The sequence below is a fragment of the Nyctereutes procyonoides genome, unplaced genomic scaffold, assembly GCF_905146905.1.
Source record: "Nyctereutes procyonoides isolate TBG_1078 unplaced genomic scaffold, NYPRO_anot_genome, whole genome shotgun sequence".
Taxonomy (NCBI): domain Eukaryota; kingdom Metazoa; phylum Chordata; class Mammalia; order Carnivora; family Canidae; genus Nyctereutes; species Nyctereutes procyonoides.
In genome coordinates this window covers 54,072,171-54,096,783 of record NW_026575047.1, presented here as the reverse complement: position 1 = coordinate 54,096,783, position 24,613 = coordinate 54,072,171, and the positions used below count along the sequence as shown (strand labels likewise).

At 43.9% G+C, this 24,613-nt stretch overlaps 1 protein-coding gene across 8 annotated transcripts in view; it reads right to left on the bottom strand.

Moving 5' to 3' along the window:
* Positions 1 to 330: 330 nt before the first annotated feature.
* The window catches only part of FAN1 (FANCD2 and FANCI associated nuclease 1), a 40,045-nt gene continuing 15,762 nt past the window's right edge, over positions 331 to 24,613 (bottom strand). For 4 of the 8 annotated variants that reach the window (XM_055325985.1, XM_055325987.1, XM_055325986.1 and 1 more), the window contains exons 6-14: positions 15,788 to 15,919; positions 13,988 to 14,096; positions 12,733 to 12,852; positions 9,279 to 9,443; positions 8,639 to 8,789; positions 5,324 to 5,427; positions 4,562 to 4,756; positions 3,781 to 3,909; positions 331 to 588 (exon numbers count right to left, since the gene is read on the bottom strand). In XM_055325985.1, coding sequence (XP_055181960.1) covers positions 451 to 588; positions 3,781 to 3,909; positions 4,562 to 4,756; positions 5,324 to 5,427; positions 8,639 to 8,789; positions 9,279 to 9,443; positions 12,733 to 12,852; positions 13,988 to 14,096; positions 15,788 to 15,919 — 1,243 coding nt within the window. In that variant the 3' untranslated portion in view covers positions 331 to 450. Of the gene's footprint in view, positions 589 to 3,780; positions 3,910 to 4,561; positions 4,757 to 5,323; positions 5,428 to 8,638; positions 8,790 to 9,278; positions 9,444 to 12,732; positions 12,853 to 13,508; positions 13,886 to 13,987; positions 14,097 to 15,787; positions 15,920 to 16,580; positions 16,679 to 24,613 lie in introns of those variants that run through there. The other 4 variants (XM_055325989.1, XR_008664525.1, XR_008664526.1 and 1 more) reach the window with 4 other exon arrangements.

Below are 24,613 nucleotides of genomic sequence, written 5' to 3'. Positions count from 1 at the left end.
AAAGAATTTTAATTGTTTATGCCCTCCTTAGATAATCATAAAACAAAGTTAAACAGCTGCATATATCGGCATATAGAAAACCTTAAATTCAGGTCTCTCCAATATGCTTAACTGGAAACATTGGTGTGCAACTTTTATAAAAGACCAAAAGCTGCAAAACATCCTGTTTGGATGGTTTCCAGTTGCTATGCAAGTCTAGTTTAATAACGTAGATGCATCCATTTCCTAAAATGGCCACCAAGGTTCTGACCTTCTAGAAAGTTCATTACCTGCTATGTGGAATCAAGGAGTACATTCAAACTACAACCAAGTTTTATGATGCACACACTGTACGATGATGATCTTGTTTATTACTGACAAAGCAAAATCAAAGTTAAAAATGTAATCCTGCTTTATGCTTTTGAAAATCAGTCCAAGTACAACCAGACACCCCGACACCACAGCTCTTAGTTAGGAAAGGCTTTTGCTCTTTGCTCCAACTGCAACCACGTGGCAGACTTCTACTTCGGCCCCCAACTTCTGCAGCTCATCCAACCAGATCATCTGCTTATGTGAAAGGCGATCATTGGGGCCTTTAACTTCCACCAGCTGGAATATAATTTTTAAAGTTATTAGTATCAAAAAAAGTTATTAGTATCTTACTGAAACAGAATAGCCAAGTACACTATAGTAGTTTTCACTGATACTGCTCTACTTCTATATAACAGAGATGTAAACATGAAATTCACTGGGAATTATTCTGTAGAAAGTAGGCAGTTCTTCACAGAGAATTAGTAAGTTGATTCTCAAAACACAGTTGGAAAATAGTTTTAAAGCACTAGATTGTTACTCCCCTGCCTAAAACTCGATTACTTTTTGTTGCATTTGCAATTAAATCTGAACTTTTGCCATGACCTACAAAACTATAATCTTGACCCTGCCAACCACTTCAAAGTTCCTGAGAAAGACTAACCTCTTTCCAACAAGGGCTCTTCTTCCTCTTTTTTTTTTTTTTTTTTTTTGGATTTTTAAGATTTTTATTTACTTATTTGAGAGACAGCACGAGCATGGAGGAGACGGAGAAGCAGGCTCTCTGCAAACAGGGAACCTGACGAAGGGCTCGATCCCAGGACCCTGAGATCATGACTGGAGCCAAAGGTAGACGCCTAACCAACTGAGCCACCCAGGTGCCCCTGAAGGGCTGGCCCTTCCATATGCTTGCTATTCCCTCTGCCCAAGACATCCTGTTCTTCACATGTCTGACTTCTTACCCGTCTTTGCTCAGCTTAAATTCATCTCAGAGAGGTCCAGCAACACCGCTAAGTAGGGTCCTTCCTATGTACTTCTTCGTGGCATTTATCAAAAGATAAAACTGTTAACGTATCAGTTCCACGATGGTAGGAACTGTGTCAGTTTTATTCACTGCAGATTACTGAACTTCAAAACATCAATAAAAACTACCCAGATTTTCCAAATTTGACAGAAACTATAAATCCAGAGATCCAAGCAGCTCAATGAACCCCAAGCACAGAAACATAAAGAACACTACATAAAGAAACAGAATTGAGTTGCATAATCAGTGATAATGGGAATATTCTAAAAGCAGCTAAATTTTTTTAAAGCATTAAGGGAAACACCACACAATTATCATTAAAAAAACAATGCAAGCTAGAGAACTGGACCAGTATTTCAAAGTATACCGAAAGAAAAAAACTATCAACATAGAATTCTTTCCTCAGAGAAAATATCTTTCAAAAGCAGATGAAATAGGGCAACCCAGGTCGCTTAGTGGTTTAGCGCCGCCTTCAGCCCAGGGCGTGATCCTGGAGACCCGGGATCAAGTCCCATGTCAGGCTCCCTGCATGGAGCCTGCTTCTCCCTCTGCCTGTGTCTCTCTCTCTCTCTCTAGCATGAAGAAATCATTTAAAAAAAGCAGGTGAAATAAAGACTAAAGACATAGAGAACCTAAATAATTCATTACTAGCAGGCCTCCATTTCAAAAAGTGTTAAAGTTCTTTAAGCAGAAGGAAGATAACAGCATGTGGAAATCTGGATCTTTATGAAGGAATAACAAGTAGTAAGAATTTGTATCTACCAGGGCACCTGAATGGCTCAGTCAATTGATCATCTGACTCTTAATTTTGGCTCAGGTCATGACCTCAGGGTCCTGGGATCCAGCCCTGTGTCGGGCTCCATGCTCAGCAGAGGCCTGATGATTCTCTCTCCTCCTCTGTCTTTGCCCTTCCCCCTGCTCATGCTCTCTAAAATAAATCTTTGGAAAAAAATTTGTATCTAGGGGAGGAAAAAAATTTGTATCTATGTGAATAAATATAAAGATTCTTAGTAATCAGCTGTAGAAAGTCAAAAAAATGTAGAGTTTATAACATGTAGGAATATGTGAACAGTACAAAGGCCAAGAGAGGAGATATAAAAATATACTCATGTTCTTTATACTATACACGGAATGGCCTAACGTCACTTGAAAGACAATACATTTAAGATCTACACTGTCAACACTGGATCAACCACTTACAACAAAGAGCTACAGATAACAAGCCAGCTAAGAGTTAAAATGCAATCCTTTAAAAAAATAAAAAAGGTAGAAAAAGGTGAGAAAAGAACAAGAGAGCTGAGACAAATAGAAAACAAGTATCAAGATGGTAGCTTTAAAGCCAATCATCAATAATTACATCAATTGTAAATGGTCCAAATACCCAATTAAAAGGCAGAGGTTTTCAAACTGAATGAAAAAGACCCATGTATAATGCTACCTACAAGAAACCCACTAGATATAAAGACAAAAATAAGTTAAAAGTAAGAGACTAGAAAAAGATACATCCTGTTAGCACTAACCAAAGGAATGCTGGAGTGGCTATTTATTGGTATCAGTCAATTTCCGGGTAGAGAACACTGCCAGAAATAAAGGAGGGTCACTTCACAATGATGAAGAAATCAACTCATCAAGTGGACGTGACAGGCCCTTAGGTTTTTATATCTAATCAGAGAGCTTCAAAATATATGAAGCAAACTGGATAGAACTTCAAGGAGAAACATTCAAATCCACAGTTCCAGTCCGAGATGTCCCATGAACCCAAAAGCACGATCCATTAAAGAACAGAGAAGTTGGACCTGGTCAAAACTTAAAATTTCTGCTCTTCAAAAGACACTATTATGAGAATGAAAAGACAAGCCACAGCCTGGAATGAAATATATCTGATACAGGACGTGTATCCAGAATTGTTTTTAATCTCAAAGCCCAATAATAAAAACCAACCTGGGACGGGCAGCAGAGTAAGACCAGGGTGGGGGCAAGGGTGGCCCTGAGGTCACAGCGGATAACAAGGCATTCACTCATGGGGAGCTTAGAGAACAGCTCCCAGTCATCTTAGCCTCCTGCTGTTCACACCCTGCAGGATCCCTTCCCTGGGAATGGGGGCTGGAATCTGTGACTTGCTTCTAACAGAAGAATACAGCAAAAGTGAAGGAATGTCCTTTCTGAGATCAGGTTGTGAGGGACTGGCTTCCATCTTGCTCACACCCTGGCTCTTCTCACTTGCCTGCTCTGATGAAATGAGCTGTCAAGTGGAATGCTGCACAGTGGACAGGAGAGGCCCACAGGCAAGGGGCTGAGGAGGAAGTCCCAGCCGACAGCCACCAAGGAACTGTGGCCTTCAATCCAATAGCTCTCGAGGGACTCAATCTTACTAACAGTCATGCAAGAAATGCCTACATTGTAGCCTTTGATTAAATTGCTAACACAATTATCAGAGAAAAAGCGTTCTCCTTTCTGGTGCAGCTGACCTTAACACGATGACTCTGGGAGTTCCACACCACCAGGTCCGGGAGGCCACCTCGGCAGTGTCGGAAGTCCACAGCCAGGCGCCTGCACACACCACTGAGGACAGGGCCGCCCAAGCAGGAAACAAGATCCTGAACACAAAATACATGGATGGTTAGCCTTTCCTTTTGACAGAGATCCTGAGATACCTTCCGTGATCACAAGATGTAAAAACTGTGTAATTCAGCAGAAATGGATTCCAAGGACACCACGTGTCGTTCTACGGCTCGTGCCAGAGCTCCAGAGCCACGGGCCAAAATGCCCACCGGCAAGCGCTGGGAAATCAGTTTTCCTTTGGTCAGTTATACTTCTGTCTAGATGGGAAAACCCTGAGAACAGATGAAGAGGAGGCAATTCAGTGTAAACACTCAGGACTATGACAGTGTTGAAGGCCTAGAGTTGCAAGGACAGGAACAGCATCCTCCCTGCTGAGGGTCATAGGTCAGGCAAAAGGAAGCTGTCAACTAGGGGGAAGAAGGCATAACTGGGCTTATTTTGTGCCTCGATGTGTTCCCATCAGTAACAGTGGCATATGGACTAGGGCATTACACACATAAATGTATGCACAGGCACATTCACATATATATATATATATATATATATACACACACACACACACACACACACATACACACGCACATACATATAAATACATGCACACACACACATATACACATCTTGCCAAAAAGGTACCCAGCACTGGGAGGTGTTACTTTCTGACCAAATCCTGCTACAGATTTTCACCTGAGCTTGCTGAAGAGAAGCAAAGCGATCCCAGCTGACAATGGAAGCCACTCTGCCTTCCTGGGCCTGCCACGCGGCTGCCACCCAGGCTCGCAGGCTCTCTGCAGGGGCACTGTGAATCAGCTGCAGCCTGGCCTCGATGGCCGGCCCACGGCTTGCGAAGAAGCTGTCTGTACACAAGTCCAATGGGAATGCCTATGTTGCGGAGAAAACAAGCTAGGGTACTGTGCCTGGACAGAACCGGATTAATCAAAAGAACTTTCAATACCTATAACGTTTGGAAACTGGCCCATCAAACTGGTCAGTTTGGAAACTGACACATTCTTCTTCTCAAAAGATACGTAAAAAGTATCTAAGTAATCTAACCTAAGAACAACTTACTGCACTGGTTTGTTAGGTGAAAAGGGCTTTCAGTTTACATCAGTGGCACTCAGAGCAGGCAGGGGTGACAGCACACATGAGGGTGCCAGGCCCTGACAGAAGCCTGATTAAGGTCAAAGCTGGAGAAACTTACAAGTTTCGAGTGGAATGATAAAGGTAAAATAGATTCAAGTATAAAACTTAAAAGACTTACATTTTAAATTCTGTGAATCCCACTGTAAATTAAAAACTATTCTTACAGAGAATTAGCACATCCAAAAGACCGTAATTGGCAGGTTTCTGATAGCCACAGACACACAGCACAGGTGGGCAAGAGTCACAAAGCGCAGGGGCATCTGTTTGCCTAAAAAGCACACGCCAGACATAGCGTAACTTGAGCACCTGGTAGGCGTTTCTGAAGACGTCAGGTATCCCATCCATGAAGATTATATCCCACAGGAGGAGGCCATAGAGCGTGCTGAAAGTGGACCCTTCCCCATGAATCCCTACGACAAAGTCAACACACACAGGAAAGTCAGGTTTTTCAGTTTTTTAAAAAACCACCATCATTACCTACTGCTTATTCAATTTGAAGGAAATTATAGATTTTAGTTTCAAATGCAAATGCTGTTTTCTTGCCATTCCTAGCTCATTTGTTTATATCACATTGCTTATATACAGAAGGCTCATTTAAAAGCAAAAATCTTGGGGACGCCTGGTTGGCACAGTGGTTGAACGTCTGCCTTTGGCTCAGGGCATGATCCTAGTCCCGGGACTGAGTCCCACAACGGGCTCCCCACAGGCAGCCTGCTTCTCCCTCTGCCTGTGTCTCTGCCTCTTTCTCTGTGTCTCTCATGAAGAAATAAATAAAATCTTTTTTATAAAATAAAAGCAAAAATCTTAGTAACCATGGGAAAAGTCAAATACACATTTCAGAGCCATAAAGTAGCAGTTCTCCAACTTTAGTGAGAAACATAAAAATGTGTTTAAAGATGAATAAATAAAAGCAGATTCCCTCCTCAGGCTCCAGGGGTTCAATTTGGTGGGTGTGGGTGGGCCAAGAACCCCACATGGGGCTCTGGTGCATGGTCCCTTCCAAGTGTGCTTGCAGAAAGGCTTCCCAGAACAGATCTACCGGATCTACCGGAGAAAGACGAGCACCCAGGAGGCCGTGGCCTCTGACAGCAGGTGCTGTCTCCATTCACCTCACTGGACCTAGGGTTCCAAAGCTTTGGCCTGGACATGCATGCCTGCCCAGTGTTTCTGAGATTCAGGGCTCTTACAGAAACCTAGCTCAGACCCCTTCCTCACACCACATAGAAACTGTACTGACTGGGCTACGACCTCAGACAATTGACCATGTGTCCAGGCATTGTAGGTGCTGGAGCAGAGTCGACAAGACCAGGGGAATGGCCTTGGCACAGCACATGGACCTATCTCCAGGGTAAGTCCTCTGTGCTTCAACACACTTGACCAGGGATAGTGGCCATGCAGGTGCCTCTCTCCCCACATTACGGCCCTGGCCCAAGGAGGTGCTGACCCCTGCGACCTTGTCCTGACATGCAGGCACAAGGGCTCTTCTGGCCGGTGGGCCCTGTCCTATTCTGTACAAGGTCACAGTGCTGCAAAGGACACAGAACAGAGACCAGGCTGTGCCCACACATATGTCCATGAAAGTACACAGACCAGAGACTCTTGTCAGAAGTGGTACAGCACCTTCCAATGTCCTTGCAGCCTGTCTCAGAGATGCCAAAGATAGCAGCAGGAACAACTGGAACTTACTCAGGCCTCCAGGCTGGGGCCGAGCCCTTTTTCACCAACAAGCTTTACCTGGGATCCTGGGCTCCTGCCCAGCCAGGGGTAATGCTGGGTCTTGACTCCCAGCCTGATTCCTGCCCAGGAGTGCACACTGTCCACTGTCTAGGCAAGAACACTGGCGGTCAGAACCCGGCACTCCTAAGCAGTCTACACCATAGCCCACTGTATTATAAGTGAAATCATTTTTGGTGAGCTCCTTCTGAGTAACACAGAAATAAACATCCCCCAAAGGGAGCTTGAGACTGTCCTTATCCCAAACCACCTCTCAAACAGATGGACAGCAAGGGTTCCACTCATTTTCACTGCATCAATTTTATCCAATGAAGAAAATATTTTCTATAACAATACTTTATGCTCTGGAATTGGAATTATCTGTCCATTTTTCAGGCTCATGGCTAAACTGAAAGCGTTTCACTGCGTTTGGCTCACAGCCTGCCTGCCACGCACCCTGCTGTCCTCTGCCCTAGACTGCCTGCCCAGTTTATGCATCTCCTATGGCTTATCTGGGGACAGCTGCTCATTCTCTTATTTCTAACCTTCCAGGTCTGTGGTATCTCTGTCTTCACGGGGGTTTGCACTTGTTCCCTTATAGCATCTCCCTTCCCTGTGAGGAATAAAGACACCACACGGATTAATCTCAACTGTTCTAACACTCATTGTTGTTTCGTGGTCCTCATTAATCTTCTGAACACTGACCTAATACTCAAGGGAAATGAGGTCCTGATTTTCACATATTTGAAGGTATCAGAATGTTTTTAAATCCTCATGACCCTTCGGCATGGACACAGGGGAATCCTGCCTGGATGGAGGATGGGCTTGTTGGGTGCCCCAGGGGCTGAGAGGATGTCTGGATGGGCTGCCACGGTCCAGGGCAGGGAGCGTGGAAGGAACACCAAACAAAGCTGGGCAGTGCACGGGGCTGACTGCACCTCTCCGCTTTTGTACAGACATGTTCCACAGCTTCCTTAATAAAAAGTTTCAAAAAACAAGAAGGACTAGAGTGAGCCTCTCCAGGAGAACAGCCCTGCCTCCCTCCACCTTGTCTCTGGTGGGCAGATGGGTGCTTCCTCTGCAATTCCTCTCTGATGGCCTTTGATTTTATTTGTTCTAGTCAGTACTTGTTCAGTCCAGTCCTCAGTTTGCTAAGGACAGAATGACAAGCTCATCAGATGGCAAATTCGCCACATCTCCTCTTTTACTGGGCCTCACAGTGCTTTAGCACTGATTCTCTGGGACCAAAATTGGAAAGAGAGTAAGAGGGAAAAGGGGCTGATGTGAATAAACATACACATACCAGAAATTCCGGAAGACGCAAGAGGTAAGTAAATTATTTAAAAACAAAACAAAATGCTTTGCTGCTCCTGTGTTAATATAACCTTTATGTTAATGAAATAGAACTTCAATAAAAAATACACAAAAAAGAAAATCAAGCACTGGTCTTTCTAGCAACTTCTCTGGTTCCCTTGGTGCTGTGCAGTCCCAGGACTTGGTTCTTAATCTCCTTAAAGTTGTTAGCTGATGAGTCCTGCTCAGTCTTTCCAGAACAGCCTGGCCCAGCTCCACAGCTCCCACCTCCTCTAGCTGTTACCAGGCAGCACCAGAGGAATACTCTGCCCTTTGTTCTCCTCCCAGGCCCAACATAAGCTCTCTGAGAGCAAAATTAGTCCCACTGACTTCTAACGTCCCATCAGAAAGCACTGTTCCTCACAGGCCGGTGGTGGTGGGTGCTGGTTAAATGGAAGAAGATGGCCTTTAACAACTACGGTTAGTACAATCCTTTCCACACCCTCCCAGGTCAGCAGCACCTTCCACCAGGGTAGGACGGAGAGACAGCAGGCACCTGCTGCCGACAAAGCATCACCCAGCAACTGGGTAGGCCGGGGAAGCACTGTACATTACCCTGGTCGAAGCCACTGCGTCTGTAGTAGGCCAGCGCCACTTCCTCCACGGAGCACAGGACCATGGCAGGGGCAGTGGGTCCCTCAGCCTCCATCACAAACACAGACTTGCCCATTCCGTGCTGCGGGCACAGCCGGCCCGTGATGGTCACCTTAGATGGCAGCAGAACATCCATTAGCCTCACTTGAGCTATAGTCCCTGCAAACCTGACTTGTATGTCTTAAGAATGCACCTTCCTATGCCACCCCACCCCCCGCACCTATTCTCAGCAGAGCACAAGGCCATGTGACCCACACTCTGGTGCCTGTGAGGGTATGGACAGGTCACTGACCCAGCCTAAGGCAGGGGTGGGGGTGAGGGGGCACATGGACCAAGCAAGAGAAACTAGCAAAGGCTGTGAGCTTCTGACTGCGGAGTTTTACAGAAATTCATTTAACCCAGGGCACAAGAAAACCAACCCCCAGCCAGCCCAGCCTTCTGATGTAGGAGGCACTGGTGTGAAAACAGGGAGTCACTGTCCAAAACAAGCATTAGGGTTTTCAAAGTCTAAAAGAAAAGGCATGTTCTTAGGCTGTTTCCATTCAGAAAAATCCGCAGCATATGCATTTAAGTGCAAAGTGCCCAAAGGATATTTACTTACATGTTTAACATCATCCACGGTTATTTCTGGTAGCTGATGGAAGAGGTGCCTATACTTTTGACAGCTTGGAGACTCTCTCAGGCGCAAAGCTCTCTGATAAAGTGAAAGACGATGTCCTGTTCTTACTTCTGGATCTGCCAGCCCTTCTGTGATGCACTTAATAGCCTAGCAAGGAACATGGTCCCACATCAGGATCCTGAAAGACCTCATGGTAACATCCGCTAATTTAGTATGACAGGAAACTCCACTGTTAATTATTCAATTTTGCTAATTAGCAAATGAGCAAAGCAATACTTCCAGACCAAAGGATATTTCCTTAGATCTCCTTCTGCTACATTTATTTATTTACTTATTTATTTTTAAGTAGGCTCCATGCCCAACATGGGGCATGAACACACTACCTCAGATCAAGAGTCACATGCTCTACTGACTGAGCCAGTCAGGTACCCCATCATTCTGCTACTTTTACTGCACAGATGAAGCACAATCCCTGATTATAAATGTCTGGAGCATGGGTAGCCGTGGTCCTGACACTACTTCCTGGTCATCCAATGTAGACACGGCTGATCTCAGCTACCACAACCTCAGGGAGACTGAGAAAGTCAGGGATGCCCCTGGATTATGGACCTGAGGAGACTGAGAGAAAGACTCAGCTCAGGGGTTCTCAGAGCACCATCTGGGGGAGCTCTGGAAAAAGACATGTGTCCCTACCTCTGATCTGCAGAATGAGCACCTCCAGGGCGGGGGCTCAGGCATCTGATCACTTCAGAGCTCCTGGCTAAGTTCCACATGCACTCAGGAACCACAGACCTGGCCCAGATTCCTCATTTATAGGAAGAATCTCGGGTTTGGAGAAGTTAAATGCATTTCCTAAGGTTAGAGAGTTGGACCAAAGAACAAAAACACTAAAAACCACAACAGTATACCACTTCACACCTAACTGGATGACTATAATCAGAAAAAAGGAAAATAGTAAGTGTTGACAAGGCAGTGGGAGAAACTGGAACCCACACACATTGCAGACAGGAACAAAAGAATGATTCAACACTGTGAAAGTCGATGTGCAGTTCCTCAAAAAGCTAAACACAGAATTACCATATAACCCAGCAATGCCACTTCTGGGTACATACCCAGAAGAACTGAAAGTGGAGTTCTGAACAGATATTTTTACACCTAAGTTCATAAGCAGCGTTATTCATGATAGCCAAAAGGTATAAGCAAACCAAGTGTCCATGTAGGGACGAACGGATAAACAAAACATGGTCTGTCCATACACTGAGTATTATTCAGCCTTGAAAAGGAAGGAAATTCTGATGCTTACTACAACAGGGATGAGCCTGATGGACATGCTGCTGAGTGAAATAAGCCAGAGCCATGAAAAACCAAATATAGGAACTAGCTAAAAAGGCAAATTATTTCTATGTATTTGTCTGTTTCTATGACAGTAGCTTAGAGATTACCAGGGGCTGTGTGGGGAGGGAACAGGGAACAGTAGTGACTAGCTGGCTACAGAGCTGCTGTCTGGAGTGATGACAGTCTGGAAATACTGGTAATATGGCACAAACACTGTGATTATAACTAATGCTGCTGAATTGTTATTTATTATATTAGTTACTACTAATATAATAAGAGAATAAAAAGTAAAAACAACCTGAAAATCAGTGAAAGATCAGGCCACCAGGAGTGGAATGGTCAAAGGAACCAGGAGGAGGGCAGGAGACACACCCCGGGCTCTGTTAACCCCTCCATGGGGAGGACACAGCTGGTCACCCCGCCTCACCCAGCTGGCAACCTGCTAAGCACTTTGCAAGAATAAGAAAGAATTCTGCTGATGGATGCCTGCACCGGAGACTGATGTAAAGAAATGAACCGGACAGTAACAAAATGATGAAGACTATGAATGTGGCCAATAAGATCTTTGAGAAAAGGCTAAGAGGCACTAGGGTTTTCCATCAATCTCAAACATCTCAGTGGCTCATCTTACCTCCATGCCCCTGAGTGAACACCCCTGTTAGCAGAACTGTTGTGAACAATGGAGAATCCAAACCCTTTCCAACTTTCATTTCAGTGAAAGAAAGAAGCAACATAAGCAGAACCTTTCTCTGCATTTGGCTGTGGGCTACCATACGCTGCCTCTGGCTATTTCAACCCGAGTAAACAGCAAGAGGTAAGGAAGCCACCACGCCCACCTCCCAGAAAGGAAACAGCTTCTAGCAGCTTGAAGCACTTTAGGTAACAAGGCACTTTTTCAGTTGAAGGCAGTAAAAATAGTATGTCATATTTCCACACTCCTGGTCAGATTTTCCACCTCCACATCACCCTGATTCACTTCATGTTGCCGCTGGAAAAAACAAAAGCTGCCAGAGGCACGGTCCCCTGCACTCAATGCAAACACAGGCTGGCAGGGAGGAAGTTCAGGCAGCTGCACAAAGGGCCACTGTTACCTCTGGGCTCAGCAAGGCTGCTTTCCAAGGTCCTGCCCTGCTCAACCCCGCAGCCAGAATCCTGGACTCCCAAGATCCCCACCACAGAGAATCCCAGTGGCCCAAAGAGAAGGTAGCCTGGTTGGCATTTGTCAGACAATACACTTCCCAGTGGAAAGAAACAGCTTCCATCAGACTTCCACTGACAGATGAATGGTTAAAGAAGATGTGGTCTATATATACAATGGAATATTACTCAGCCATCAGAAAGGATGAATACCCACCACTTGCTTCAACATGGATAGAACTGGAGGGTATTACGCTGAGTGAAGTAAGTCAGTCGGAAAAGGACAATCATCATATGGTTTCACTCATACAGGGAATATGAAAAATAGTGAAAGGGATTATAGGGAAAAGGAGAGAAAATGAGTGGTTAAAATTAGAGAGGGAGACAGAACATGAGAGACTCCTAACTCTGGAAAACAAACAAGGGATAGTGGAAGCGGAGGTGGGTGTGGGGATGGGGTGACTGGGTGACAGGCACTGAGGGAGGCACTTGATGGGATGAGCACCTGGTGTTATTATGTTGGCAAATTGAACTCGTGTGTGTGTGTGTGTGTGTGTATAAATGAGTTTATATATATATATATATATATATATATATACACACATACATATATATATAAAAACTTTCTACCTGGAGATCCCCATGCAACAAATGAATGAAATCACTATTTCCAAAACAAAATAGCACCTTCCTGAGGACAGGGACCTCTAATTTTTCTGCTCCCTTAATTCCTAAACCCCAACATGGAGCCCACTACCAACCCATCTCCCAAACCAATGAAAAGTGTCCTGTCGCCATATAATGCTTCTGTTAGCATTTGGGGAGTTAGAAGAACACAGACCAAAGAAGAATGTTAAAAAAAAAAAAAATTCTCATTACATTTAGGTTTCTAAGGTATTAAGAGTTTGCTATATATTATATGCAGAAGTTAAGGAAGACTCAGGTGTATCTTTTTACTGAATACCGGTTCAAGGCGTTTCAAGTGCTGGTGTAAGTTGAGAGCTAGTCTATCCCACCACCGGCCTCTGCTGTCAGGACAATACACTCTCTGGGACAAGAGGCTTTCAAGTTCCTTGACTGCTTCCTGTTCCAACAACAGAGAAAGTTCATTAGATAGACTCATATATCCAAAAATGTAACTATATTTAGTAACCAATAAGATTGGCAAAGTATATTTAGAGAGCACATCTTCCATTCTACAAGGAGGTTGAGGACCCCGGGCCGAGAACAGGACTCTGAGACATCCCTCTGGAGTAGGCCTGAGCCCCCAAAGGTATCCTTAGTTTCCTCCCAGCTCTCTGGCCAACTGGTGAGTGAGTATAGGGAGCTCTGTGAACACTGCATGAGATTTTCTGCACACCTAGTCAACCAGCGCAGGGCTGCACACAATCAAGCTCTAGGCAGCTGATCACAGGTCCAAGGCTGCCAGCCCACAAGTCCCTGGGAGCACAGCAGGTCACACGGCCGATGGTGTGAGGCATGGGGTAGGGGGGAGCAGGATAGTAATGAGCAATGTCTTCATCCAAACACCACACCTCAACAGGAAGATTTTCTGGTCTAGTTTTATACACAAATCTTCAGTTTTTGTGGTTCACAGATCTCTGAAACTAGATCTAACGATTCCCCTCAGAAAGTGCAGCACAAAGCCCTATGCATTTGCAATTAACCCCATGGATCTTCTTGGGTTTCGTGGACTCACGTCAAGAAGCCCATGTTCTATGTATCCTCTTTGTAAAATACCTTTTTTCCATATAGAAATGTTAACACAACAAAAGTTCACTCTAGCATCCTCATGATGTCTTGTATAGGGAAGGACTGGACCAAATTTCTGATTTGTGATTTTAAATTATTTCCAGGGGGATCATGCCTGTTGTCAGGAAAACACAAGCAGATCCTCAGAGATTTCTGGAGACCTCTCAAGTCCCACATGGAGTCCTGACAGAAACACAGTCTGAGGCTCCCTGCACAGCTCCATCCAGGACCCCCAGGCTGTTCTGGGGTACATGCAGCGGCTCACAAGCAGATGAAATGGTTGATCCTCTTTGGCCACCTTCCTTCTAAGCCCTGGAGACAGCAGGTTGCCCGCATCAAGCACGCTTTGATGATATTACCGTATGCTGACAAAATATGTGGGAAATGTTAATGGGCAGGCTCCCCTGCACAGCTTACCACTAACATATCAGTAAAGGCAGGGGGTTGGTTGGGGCTTCTGCTCTAACCTCATACATGTGAAGTCGCTGCAGTATCTCAACAGTCCGAGACAAAATCCTTGTATAAATCCACCCAACGGTAAAACAGCGCAGAAAGAGTGGTAAATTCTCATGGTATCTAAAATGAAGATGGACACCAGCAGTTTAGCAATCTGATTTGTGGCAAGATAGTTAAGAAGCGACAAAGCAGACTGAACTCTTCGCTTCTAAAATGATATATTCCAAATTCTGTCAGTTGTATACAATTTTCTACACCACAAACTTGCATTCTTATAGCCCGCCATTATTTCTGGGGCATTTGGTGGGGTAAAATAAGAATCACCTGAAAGCTTCTAAGCTGGAGGCAGCAAACCAGCCAAATCCCAGCCCCGCCAGCTGATTTTGTATGTTCTGCAGACTAAGAGTGGTTTTCACATTTTCCAATGGTTAAAATAAATCAAAAGGAGAATAACAATCTGTGGCCTGTGAAAATTATAAGAAACTCAAATTTCAGTCCATAAATAGTGTTGGCACACTTCCTGCTCGTTCATTCACATTCTTTCTGGGGCAGCAGACATTAGCAGCTGCCACAGAGCCAAAGATACGGACCAGATGACCTATGAAAGTCTTCTACCAACCTCTGTTCTACAGTAATCTAACTCCCTGGCTATGATTTCTCTATGATTTCTTTTTTTTTATGAAGAAAATCACCAATTAACTTGTTTTAACTGTATGTCTTACTGTTTGGTGTGAGCAATGTTAATAAATTCATCTAACTTGTCATAAGAAACTCATCCAATGTACATATGTATCTCAGGAATAGCGACCCTAAATTGGTTATTTCATTTCTAGAAGGGCCTTTAAGTTAATGGCTCAATTTTCTGTCTGGGGATTACAGAATACTTCCAAATGAAATCTGAGCAAAATATTCAGTTTTTTCTTAACTTTAAAGGCCATTTTCCTGGTAATGATTTTTAAGTCATTATCATTTCTGTATGAATTTTATGTCCCAGATTTTTTTGGAAAGAGCTATTTAACACTACAAATTTTCCTCATTCCTATATAAAAGAATACTTAACAAATATAAAATATGTCTAACATTTATCAAGCCAAAAAAAATCATATGTATACTTGAGCTTTTAAAGAAAATGTTCAATTTAGTTTGTTTTTCTTTTTTTTTTTTTTTTCAGATTAACACCTACTTGAATTTCCATTGGAAGAACACATCTAGCATGGTTCTCACCATCTCTGTCCTGCCAGGGTTTTCCCCACATTTAAATTCAGCTGACCAAGACTCAGAAAAGAGAACATACCAAAAGGGAATTCAAAAGTATGAACTTTCAATAATAAAAGAAGTAAGCCATGGGGATGTAATGTACAGCTTGGGGACTATAGTTAATAATACTATGTTGCATTATTGAAATTTTCTGAGAGTAGAAAAAGTTTTCTAATGATGGCAATGGATGTTAGACTTACTGTGATCATCCGTTTGCAAGATATAAATATCAAATCATATTTTTTACCTGAAACTAATATAATGTTATATGTCAATCATACCTCAATTTAAAAAAAAAGGCAAGCAAAAAGCCATTTGTTCATTTAAATGCCTGTTGCAGAGTGCGGAGTTATATAAAATTCACTTCAGACTTTCAGACATTTCCTTCTATGTCACACAACACTGACTATGCAAAGCGAATGGGGAATTCACCTACACAGCTGATTTGACCACAGAACAAAAGGACTAAGTTGTTCATGAAGAGAATTACCTCAAGTGGTTGAAATCACTTGGTAGGTACGTAAATTTTGACAGGTACCTAAAAAAGATCTCACCTCAAGGAAGGGTGGCTTTTCAGTTTGTTCCAATCACTTTTTGCACACTGAGAGAGCTCCTTAGCTTCTTTCCAGTTCCCATTGGCCATTGCAGTAGAAATGTCACTCAGCATGTGTGCGGCGGCTGCATATCTGAGGGAAAAATCCACATCATCCAAGTTTCAAATGTGAATGAACATTCACATAACAAATACCACATCCTATCCCTGAGATCTAATTCTGAAGGGTAAAGTGTTTCTTGAAAATATGAAGGGTATTTAAATCTTATTCTAGTAATAAAAACATGTTACTGCCCTAAAGTAGCCTGAAACAATTAATATAGGCTACCTAGCTAGAAAGATAAAAATATTCACACCGTATTATTACATAACATGTTCCACTATATAAATGTAGTATTAATCAGCTCATTGGCTCTCATTCTTCTACTCATTCATTCATTCAACAATCTGGCAGCAACTCCATAAACACATAACTGACTTCAAAATCACTTTAGGGGGGATCCCTGGGTGGCACAGCGGTTTAGCGCCTGCCTTTGGCCCAGGGTGCGATCCTGGAGACCCAGGATTGAATCCCACGTCAGGCTCCCGGTGGATGGAGCCTGCTTCTCCCTCTGCCTATGTCTCTGCCTCTCTCTCTCTCTCTCTCTCTGTGACTATCATAAAAAAAAAAAAAAATTCAAAATCACATTAGGGCGCAGATCTGGTAAAAATCATTTAGTCAGAGGTAGCCTGGTAGCCCAGACACTCTCCGGGAGACAGCAATGCTGAATTATAAAGATTATGAAACCACTTGCCTAAACAAAGATAACTTCTCATTGCATCTTTAGATATGAAAAAGACATCTGCCCCAGTGATGCTTTGAGTACATGATCATTGTATTTTGGACTCTCACCTAAAAGAAAAGCATGAAATTATCATTATGTGCAAATGCATTCAAATAAGAGTAAAGGAAATTGCCTCTAAATGTAAAAATTTGCTCATGAACTCTTTTTTTTTTCTTTAGATTTTATGTATTTATTCATGAGAGACACAAACACACAGAGAGATACAGAGAGAGAGAGAGAGAGAGAGAGAGAGAGACAGAGAGAGGGAGAGAGGCAGAGACACAGGCAGAGGGAGAAGCAGGCTCCATGCACCAGGAGCCCGATGTGGGATTCGATCCCGGGTCTCCAGGATTGTGCCCTGGGCCAAAGGCAGGCGCCAAACCGCTGTGCCACCCAGGGATCCCCTGAACTCTTAAATCTAATTCTCTTATACAACACTATTGGACAATTCTAAGGTTGATAAGAGAATGCAACAGAGAGAACTGTCCTTAGGCTGTCCCAGTCTCACAGGAGCTTCTCCATGTCAGAAGCGGCCCCCACACTCCTAGCCCCGTGGCTCTGACCAAGCCCCACCCTCGAGGGGCCACTGAGACCAACCCCATGGGGCCTCATCTCCTGGTCACCTCCAGCGCCACTGGAAAAGGTTACTAGCTCTCATCTCGTCATACCGTCACAGGGTTGTACCACCCCAGTGCTGCGCAACTGGTCCTTCGGCAGCACTCACCCATCTCCTCAACCCTTCCCCACCCACTGTGGCCCCTGCCCCCTCTAAAACCCAGCTAAGAACTCGGTTTTCCCTGCCTGCCTCGCTCCCATGGAGGTAGCTCTTCCCACAGCCCTCACACCCAGAGACAGATGGAGAAGACTCCCTTTCTTCCCAGCTGCTTCGGGATCACTCTCCCCTCTTTGAGAGCACCTCCCCCCTTCCTTGGAAGCCTGTGCTTCCTCCCTGCAGGCATCCTTGGCCACCTGTCTGTCATCTTGCCCCACCTCTATGGCCCATGACTTCAATATCTGTGAGGATGAAGAGCACGCTCAGTTTCCAGACTTCCTGGCCAATCACTCTTTTTCCACCTCGCTTCTCTATCTACATACCGAAAGCTGCTCAGAACTTCTGTCTCCAATGCCCTCAAAATCTTCACTTTCAGCATTTCATTCACTGAACCTCTACCCCCAATCCTTCCAGCTCACCAACTGATGGCAACAATTCCCCAACTTCACCAAGACCCACTGTGACTCCTTCTCCAACCACAGCGCCTCCTGGCCTGCAGGATTCTATGCCCTACCCTGTTGGAGTCAACCAGTCCACCACTCATGGCAAATTTGCACTGTACATCGGGCCCACCCTCATCACAGTGTTCACACCGACCACTTCTCTGACCCAGCTCCCTGAATGGTGGGGAAGAGAATGACAGAGACAGGACAGTTGGCTTCCCTGTAATCTGAGATGACACCTCAGGCCAATCCTGCTCCCCTGGGAAGCCTGCACACCTGCCCACCCTACAGGATGCATGTTCCTAGCTTTGCCTTCCCAGCTGCACTCCCCATGCAAGCTTCCCCATCACACCTCTCCCACAGGGACAGAGGCCATGTGAGGGGCCCTCTCATCTTCCCATCACAGCAGCCTCAACCCTGTCCCCACGTTCACCCTCCCTCCAGTGCTCTGGATCCCAGGCCCTCTCGTCTCCCCACACTCTCCCTCCTCTGGTTGTCTCCTCTTCCCTTCTGATCAGCCTCTCCTATTCTGCCAGGGGATGCATGAAGCACACACACCCTTATATCTGCTTCCCTCAAAACAGCAGCACAAAACTGCTCACCCTCACACTCCCACCGCAGCAGTAGCTGTTTCAGAGTCAACCTCTGACCCCCACCCCCACCCCCAGAGTGGCTACTGTCTTCACTGTCACCCTCCACAAATTTCTCTGAAGCAGTTCTTGCACAGGCCACCAACTGCACGCATCTCACTAAATCCAACAGTTTTACTTCTGGCCCCACATCTACTCAGCCTCCTAGCGACTGTCCTCATGACTGGAGACACATGACTAACACCCCACCGTGAGCCACTCTTCTCTAGGCTTCTATGTCACATGTGCTACTTATTGTCCCCCATGCCCCTTTCCTCATTGGTCCAGCTCTCCATCTGACCTCCGAATGCTGGCTGCCACGGTTCTTGCCTTCTCTTCCCCTGTCAGGGGTCTATCCGGTTCCAAGGCTTCAAACACCATCCATGTGTTAGTGACATCAAATGCTTTCTCAAATCTGGAGCTCTTCCCTCAGCTCCTGCCAGCAGGTCAAGCACCAGACATGACACCCTCCCCTGAATAGCTAGTGGGCATCCAGAACCGTGATCCCCAACTAGTACCACCATCCCTCTCCTGACCCTCCGGCTCATTGGTGGTACCACCAGCTGAGCCATCCATGATTCATGCCTGTCCTTCTCCCACTGTAGTCATAATCATAATCAAGGCATAATCATAATCTCTCCTCCTTCCAAAATTTCTCATACATATTCACCTCGTTACTGCTGACACCGGCCCAGTCAAGACCTTCGCCTAGACCACCAAGGTTATATCAGCCTTCCTGTAGCTTCCTTTCACCCCCTATTCCACAGGATGTTTTTTGGAAAATGTGAAACATATCACCAGCCTGCCTAAACCTCTTCAGTGTCTTCCCATTGCTCAGAGAACACCGCTGAGTCTGCTCACAGGGCTTCTGAGAATGAGCATCCCCAGCTCTGCATTCCTGTCTGACTTCCCACTTGCATACTGCCCCTGTGGCCACAGAGGTCCTCTGAGTTTCTCCAACTCAGCAAGTAGCTCCTGCTTCAGGGCCTAAAGCACAGGTTCCCTGCATGGCCAGATGCATACACCCTGCATGGCTAGCTCCCCCTCAATCCTGAGTCTCAATCCAAATGTCACCTCTCCAGGGACACTCTCTCTACAAAGTGGAACTTGCCCAGCCTGCCCCTCCATCAGCATAACACTTTTCACATGCCACAATTACTCTTATTTTCTAGCTCCCCCAGTACAATATAACCTCATGGTGGCACAGACTCTATCTGTCCATGCTGCAATCCCACCACCTAGGCACATTGTAAGTACTCAACACTCAACTCATATATATTGAATAAATGAGGATAGAAAAGACAGGATACGGATCCCTGGGTGGCGCAGCGGTTTGGCGCCTGCCTTTGGCCCAGGGCGCGATCCTGGAGACCCCGGATCGAATCCCACGTCGGGCTCCCGGTGCATGGAGCCTGCTTCTCCCTCTGCCTGTGTCTCTGCCCCCGCCCCTCTCTCTGTGACTATCATAAATAAATAAAAAAAAAAAAAAAAAAAAAAAGACAGGATAGGGCAGCCCTGGTGGCTCAGCATTTTAGCGCCGCCTTCAGCCTGGGCTGTCCTGGAGACCCAGGATCGAGTCCCACGTCAGGCTCCCTACATGGAGCCTGCTTCTCCCTCTGCCTCTCTCGCTGTCTCTCTCTGTGTCTGTCGTGAAAAAATAAATAAAAAATCTTAAAAAAAAAAAAAAACACATGATATATTTCAAGTATCAACAAGGCTTAACAGATCAGGTATCATATTACCAGGTATTATATAATTACCATTTCTGAAGTCAGTTAAATCCAATTTCATTTACATTTTAAGGCCCTTTGTATAACAAAAAGATGGGTTTTTTTGGGGGGTGGTGGTTATTTTTGGATATTTTTTTATTGGAGTTCAATTTGCCTACATATAGCATAATACCAGTGCTCATCCAGTCAAGTGCCCCCCGCTCAGTGCCCATCACCCAGTCACCCCAACCCCCCGCCCACCTCCCTTTCCACTACCCCTTGTTTCCCAGAGTTAGGTGTCTCTCATGTTTTGTCACCTTCACTGATATTTTCACTCATTTTCTCTCCTTTCCCCTTTATTCTCTTTCACTATTTTTTATATTCCCCAAATGAATGAGACCATATAATGTTTGTCCTTCTCCGATTGATTTACTTCACTCAGCATAATACCCTCCAGTTTCATCCACGTCAAAGCAAATGCTGGGTATTTGTTGTTTCTAATTGCTGAGTAATATTCCATTGTATACAGAGACCACATATTCTTTATCCATTCATCTTTCGATGGACACCGAGGCTCCTTCCAGTTTGGCTATGTGGACATTGCTGCTAGAAACATCGGGGTGCAGGTGTCCTGGCATTTCACTGAACGTTTAATCTGTATCTTTGGGGTAAATCCCCTGCAGTGCAATTCCTGGGTCATAGGGTAGCTCTATTTTTAACTCTTTGAGGAAGCTCCACACAGTTTTCCAGAGTGGCTGCACCAGTTCACATCCCCACCAACAGTACAACAGGGTTCCCCTTCCTCCACATCCTCTCCAACATTTATTTCCTGTCTTGTTAATGTTCACCATTCTCACTGGTGTGAGGTGGTATCTCATTGTGGTTTTGATTTGTATTTCCCTGATGGCAAGTGATGTGGAGCATTTTCTCATGTGCGTGTTGGCCATGTCTATGTCTTCCTCTGTGAAATTTCTGTTCATGTCTTTTGCCCATTTTATGATTAGACTGTTTGTTTCTTTGCTGTTGAGTTTAATAAGTTCTTTATAGATCTTGGATACTAGCCCTTTATCTGATACGTCATTTGCAAATATCTTCTCCCATTCTGTAGGTTGTCTTTTAGTTTTGTTGACTGTTTCTTTGCTGTCCAGAAGCTTTTGATCTTGAAGAAGTCCCAATAATTCATTTTTGCTTTTGTTTCCCTTGTCTTCATGGACGTATCTTGCAAGAAGTTGCTGTGGCCAAGTTCAAAAAGGGTGTTGCCTGTGTTCTCCTCTAGGATTTTGATGGAATCTTGTCTCACATTTAGATCTTTCATCCATTTTGAGTTTATCTTTGCGTACAGTGTAAGAGAATGGTCTAGTTTCATTCTTCTGCATGTGGCTGTCTAATTTTCCCATAAACATTTATTGAAAAAACTGTCTTTTTTCCAGTGGATAGTCTTTCCTGCTTTGTCGAATATTAGTTGACCCTAAGGTTGAGGGTCCACTTCTGGATTCTCTATTCTGTTCCACTGATCTATGTGTCTGTTTTTGTGCCAGTACCACACTGTCTTGATGACCACAGCTTTGTAGTACAACCTGAAATCTGGTATTGTGATGCCCCCAGCTATGGTTTTCTTTTTTAATATTGCCCTGGCTATTTGGGGTCTTTTCTGATTCCACACAAATCTTAAGATGATTTGTTCTAACTCTCTGATTTTTTTTCATGGTATTTTGATAGAGATTGCATTAAATTTGTCAATTGCCCTGGGTAACATTGACATTTTCACAATATTAATTCTTCCAATCCAAGAGCATGCAATGTTTTCTATCTCGTGTCTTCCTCAATTTCTTTCAGAAGTGTTCTGTAGTTTTTAGGGTATAGATCCTTTACCTCTTTGGTTAGGTTTATTCCTAGGTATCTTATGCTGTTGGGTGCAATTGTCAATGGGATTGACTCCTTAATTTCTCTTTCTTCAGTCTCATTGTTAGTGTATAGAAATGCCACTGACTTCTGGGCATTGATTTTGTATCCTGCCACACTGCCAAATTGCTGTATGAGTTCTAGCAACCTTGGGGTGGAGTCTTTTGGGTTTTCGATGTACAGTATCATGTCATCTGTGAAGAGGGAGAGTTTGACTTCTTTTTTGCCTTTTATTTGAATTTGAACGCCTTTTATTTCTTTTTGTTGCCTGATTGCTGAGGCTAGGACTTCTAGTACTGTGTTGAATAGCAGTGGTGAGAGTGGATATCCCTGTCGTGTTCCTGATCTTAGGGGAAAGGCACCCAGTGTTTCCCCATTGAGAATGATATTTGCTGTGGGCTTTTCGTAGACAGCTTTTAAGATGCTGAGGAATGTTCCCTCTATCCCTACACTCTGAAGAGTTTTGATCAGGAATGGATGCTATATTTTGTCAGATGCTTTCTCTGCATCTATTGAGAGGATCATATGGTTCCTGGTTTTTCTCTTGTTGATATGATCTATCACATTGATTGCCTTACGAGTGTTGAACCAGCCTTGCATCCCGGGGATAAATCCCACTTGGTCATGGTGAATAATCTTCTTTAATGTACTGTTGGATCCTACTGGCTAGTATCTTGTTGAGAATTTTTGCAACCATGTTTATCAAGGGATATTGGTCTATGATTCTTTTTGGTGGCCTCAAAGTGATGCTGGCCTCATAGAACGAGTTTGGAGTATTCCACTTCTTTCTATCTTTCCAAACAGCTTTAGTAGAATCGGTATGGTTTCTTCTTTAAACGTTTGATAGAATTCCCCTGGGAAGCCATCTGGCCCTGGGCTTTTGTGTCTTGGGAGGTTTTTGATGACTGCTTCAATTTCCTCCCTGGTTATCGGTCTGTTCAGGTTTTCTATTTCTTCCTGTTCCAGTTTTGGTAGTTTGTGGTTTTCCAGAAATGCGTCCGTTTCTTGTAGATTACCTAATTCATTGGCATATAGCTGCTCATAATAGGTTTTTAAAATCGTTTGAATTTCCTTGGTATTAGTGGTGATCTCTCCTTTTTCACTTGTGATTTCATTAATTTGAGTCTTTTTTATTTTTAATAAGGCTAGCTAATCGTTTATCTATCTTTATTAATTCCTTCAAAGAACCAACTCTTGGTTTTGTTGATCTGTTCCACAGTTCTTCTGGTCTCTATTTTATTGAGTTCTGCTCGAATCTTTATTAACTCGCTTCTTCTGCTGGATGTAGGTTTTATTTGCTGTTCTTTCTCCAGCTCCTTTAGGTGCAAGGTTAGCTTTTGTATTTGAGTTCTTTCCAGTTTTGGATGGATGCTTGTATTGCGATGTATTTCCCCTCAGGACTGCTTTTGCTGTAGCCCAAAGATTTGGAAAGGTTGTATTTTCATTCTCATTAGTTTCCATGAATCTTTTTAATTCTTCTCTAATTTCCTGGTTGACCCTTTCATCTTTTAGCAGGATGGTCTTTAATCTCCACATGTTTGAATTTCTTCCAAATTTCTTCTTGTGATTTATTTCTAGTTTCAAAGCATTATGGTCTGAAAATATGCAGGGACAATCCCAATTATTTTGGGGATACCTACTTTCTCAAAGGAATCTGGCATGCTTTTCCTTTCCAGCTCCCCTGCTTTTGAACTTGTCACCCATGGTTTTGTCAATCATAGAACTAAAAAGTAATCTCCCTTAGGCCAGTAATAAGGACAATTATAATGCTAACTAGGACATACTAAGTCATCCCCAAGGGCCAGGCTCTAAGCACAAGTACTTTGCATGTATCAATACACATCTGGAGGAATATACTATTATCCATCCCTTTCACAGATGGGGAAACTGAGGCACGGGGTGGTTTCACAGTTCATTACTAAAGAGAGACTGGAACCTGGCTTCAGTGTACACAGAGTCGTCAAAGAGAAAGAACATAAAGTCACTAAAAATGAAAAGGTTAAAAGATAGGAGACAACTCAAAACAGAGTAAGGACATATTCTTATTTACAAGAAGTTATTCCAGTAGGACACAAACAAGACAGTGAGCTTCCTGACAGCTCAGCAAACTGGGCCAGAGTCCATGTATATCGATGCTGCTTTGATTCCATAATTTCAATGTTATTTTTTAAAGCACACATTATACAACATATAAACAACTCTCCTAAAATCAAGTATCAGAATCAATTTCAGTTACATAGTTACATATGAGTCATAAACTTTAAATCAAGAATCAAAAGTGCCATTTTAGGAATCTAAATTAATCTTTTTTTATAATGATGGGCTTTTAAAGGAAATCCAAGTTTTTTTTTTCCTGTAGGACCTATCCCATTCTTTACCAAAACCTGCTTTTGTCAGTCAAACCAAACATTCACTGAGTCCATGTGCCAAAACAGATTGGTGACAATCTCTAATCTTGCACGTGCATGATTTGAGTATACGCACACAAGTTAGAGTTAGTATTAGCTTCATTTGAAGCGTTACTGCTAGGGAAACATTCATCTTCGGC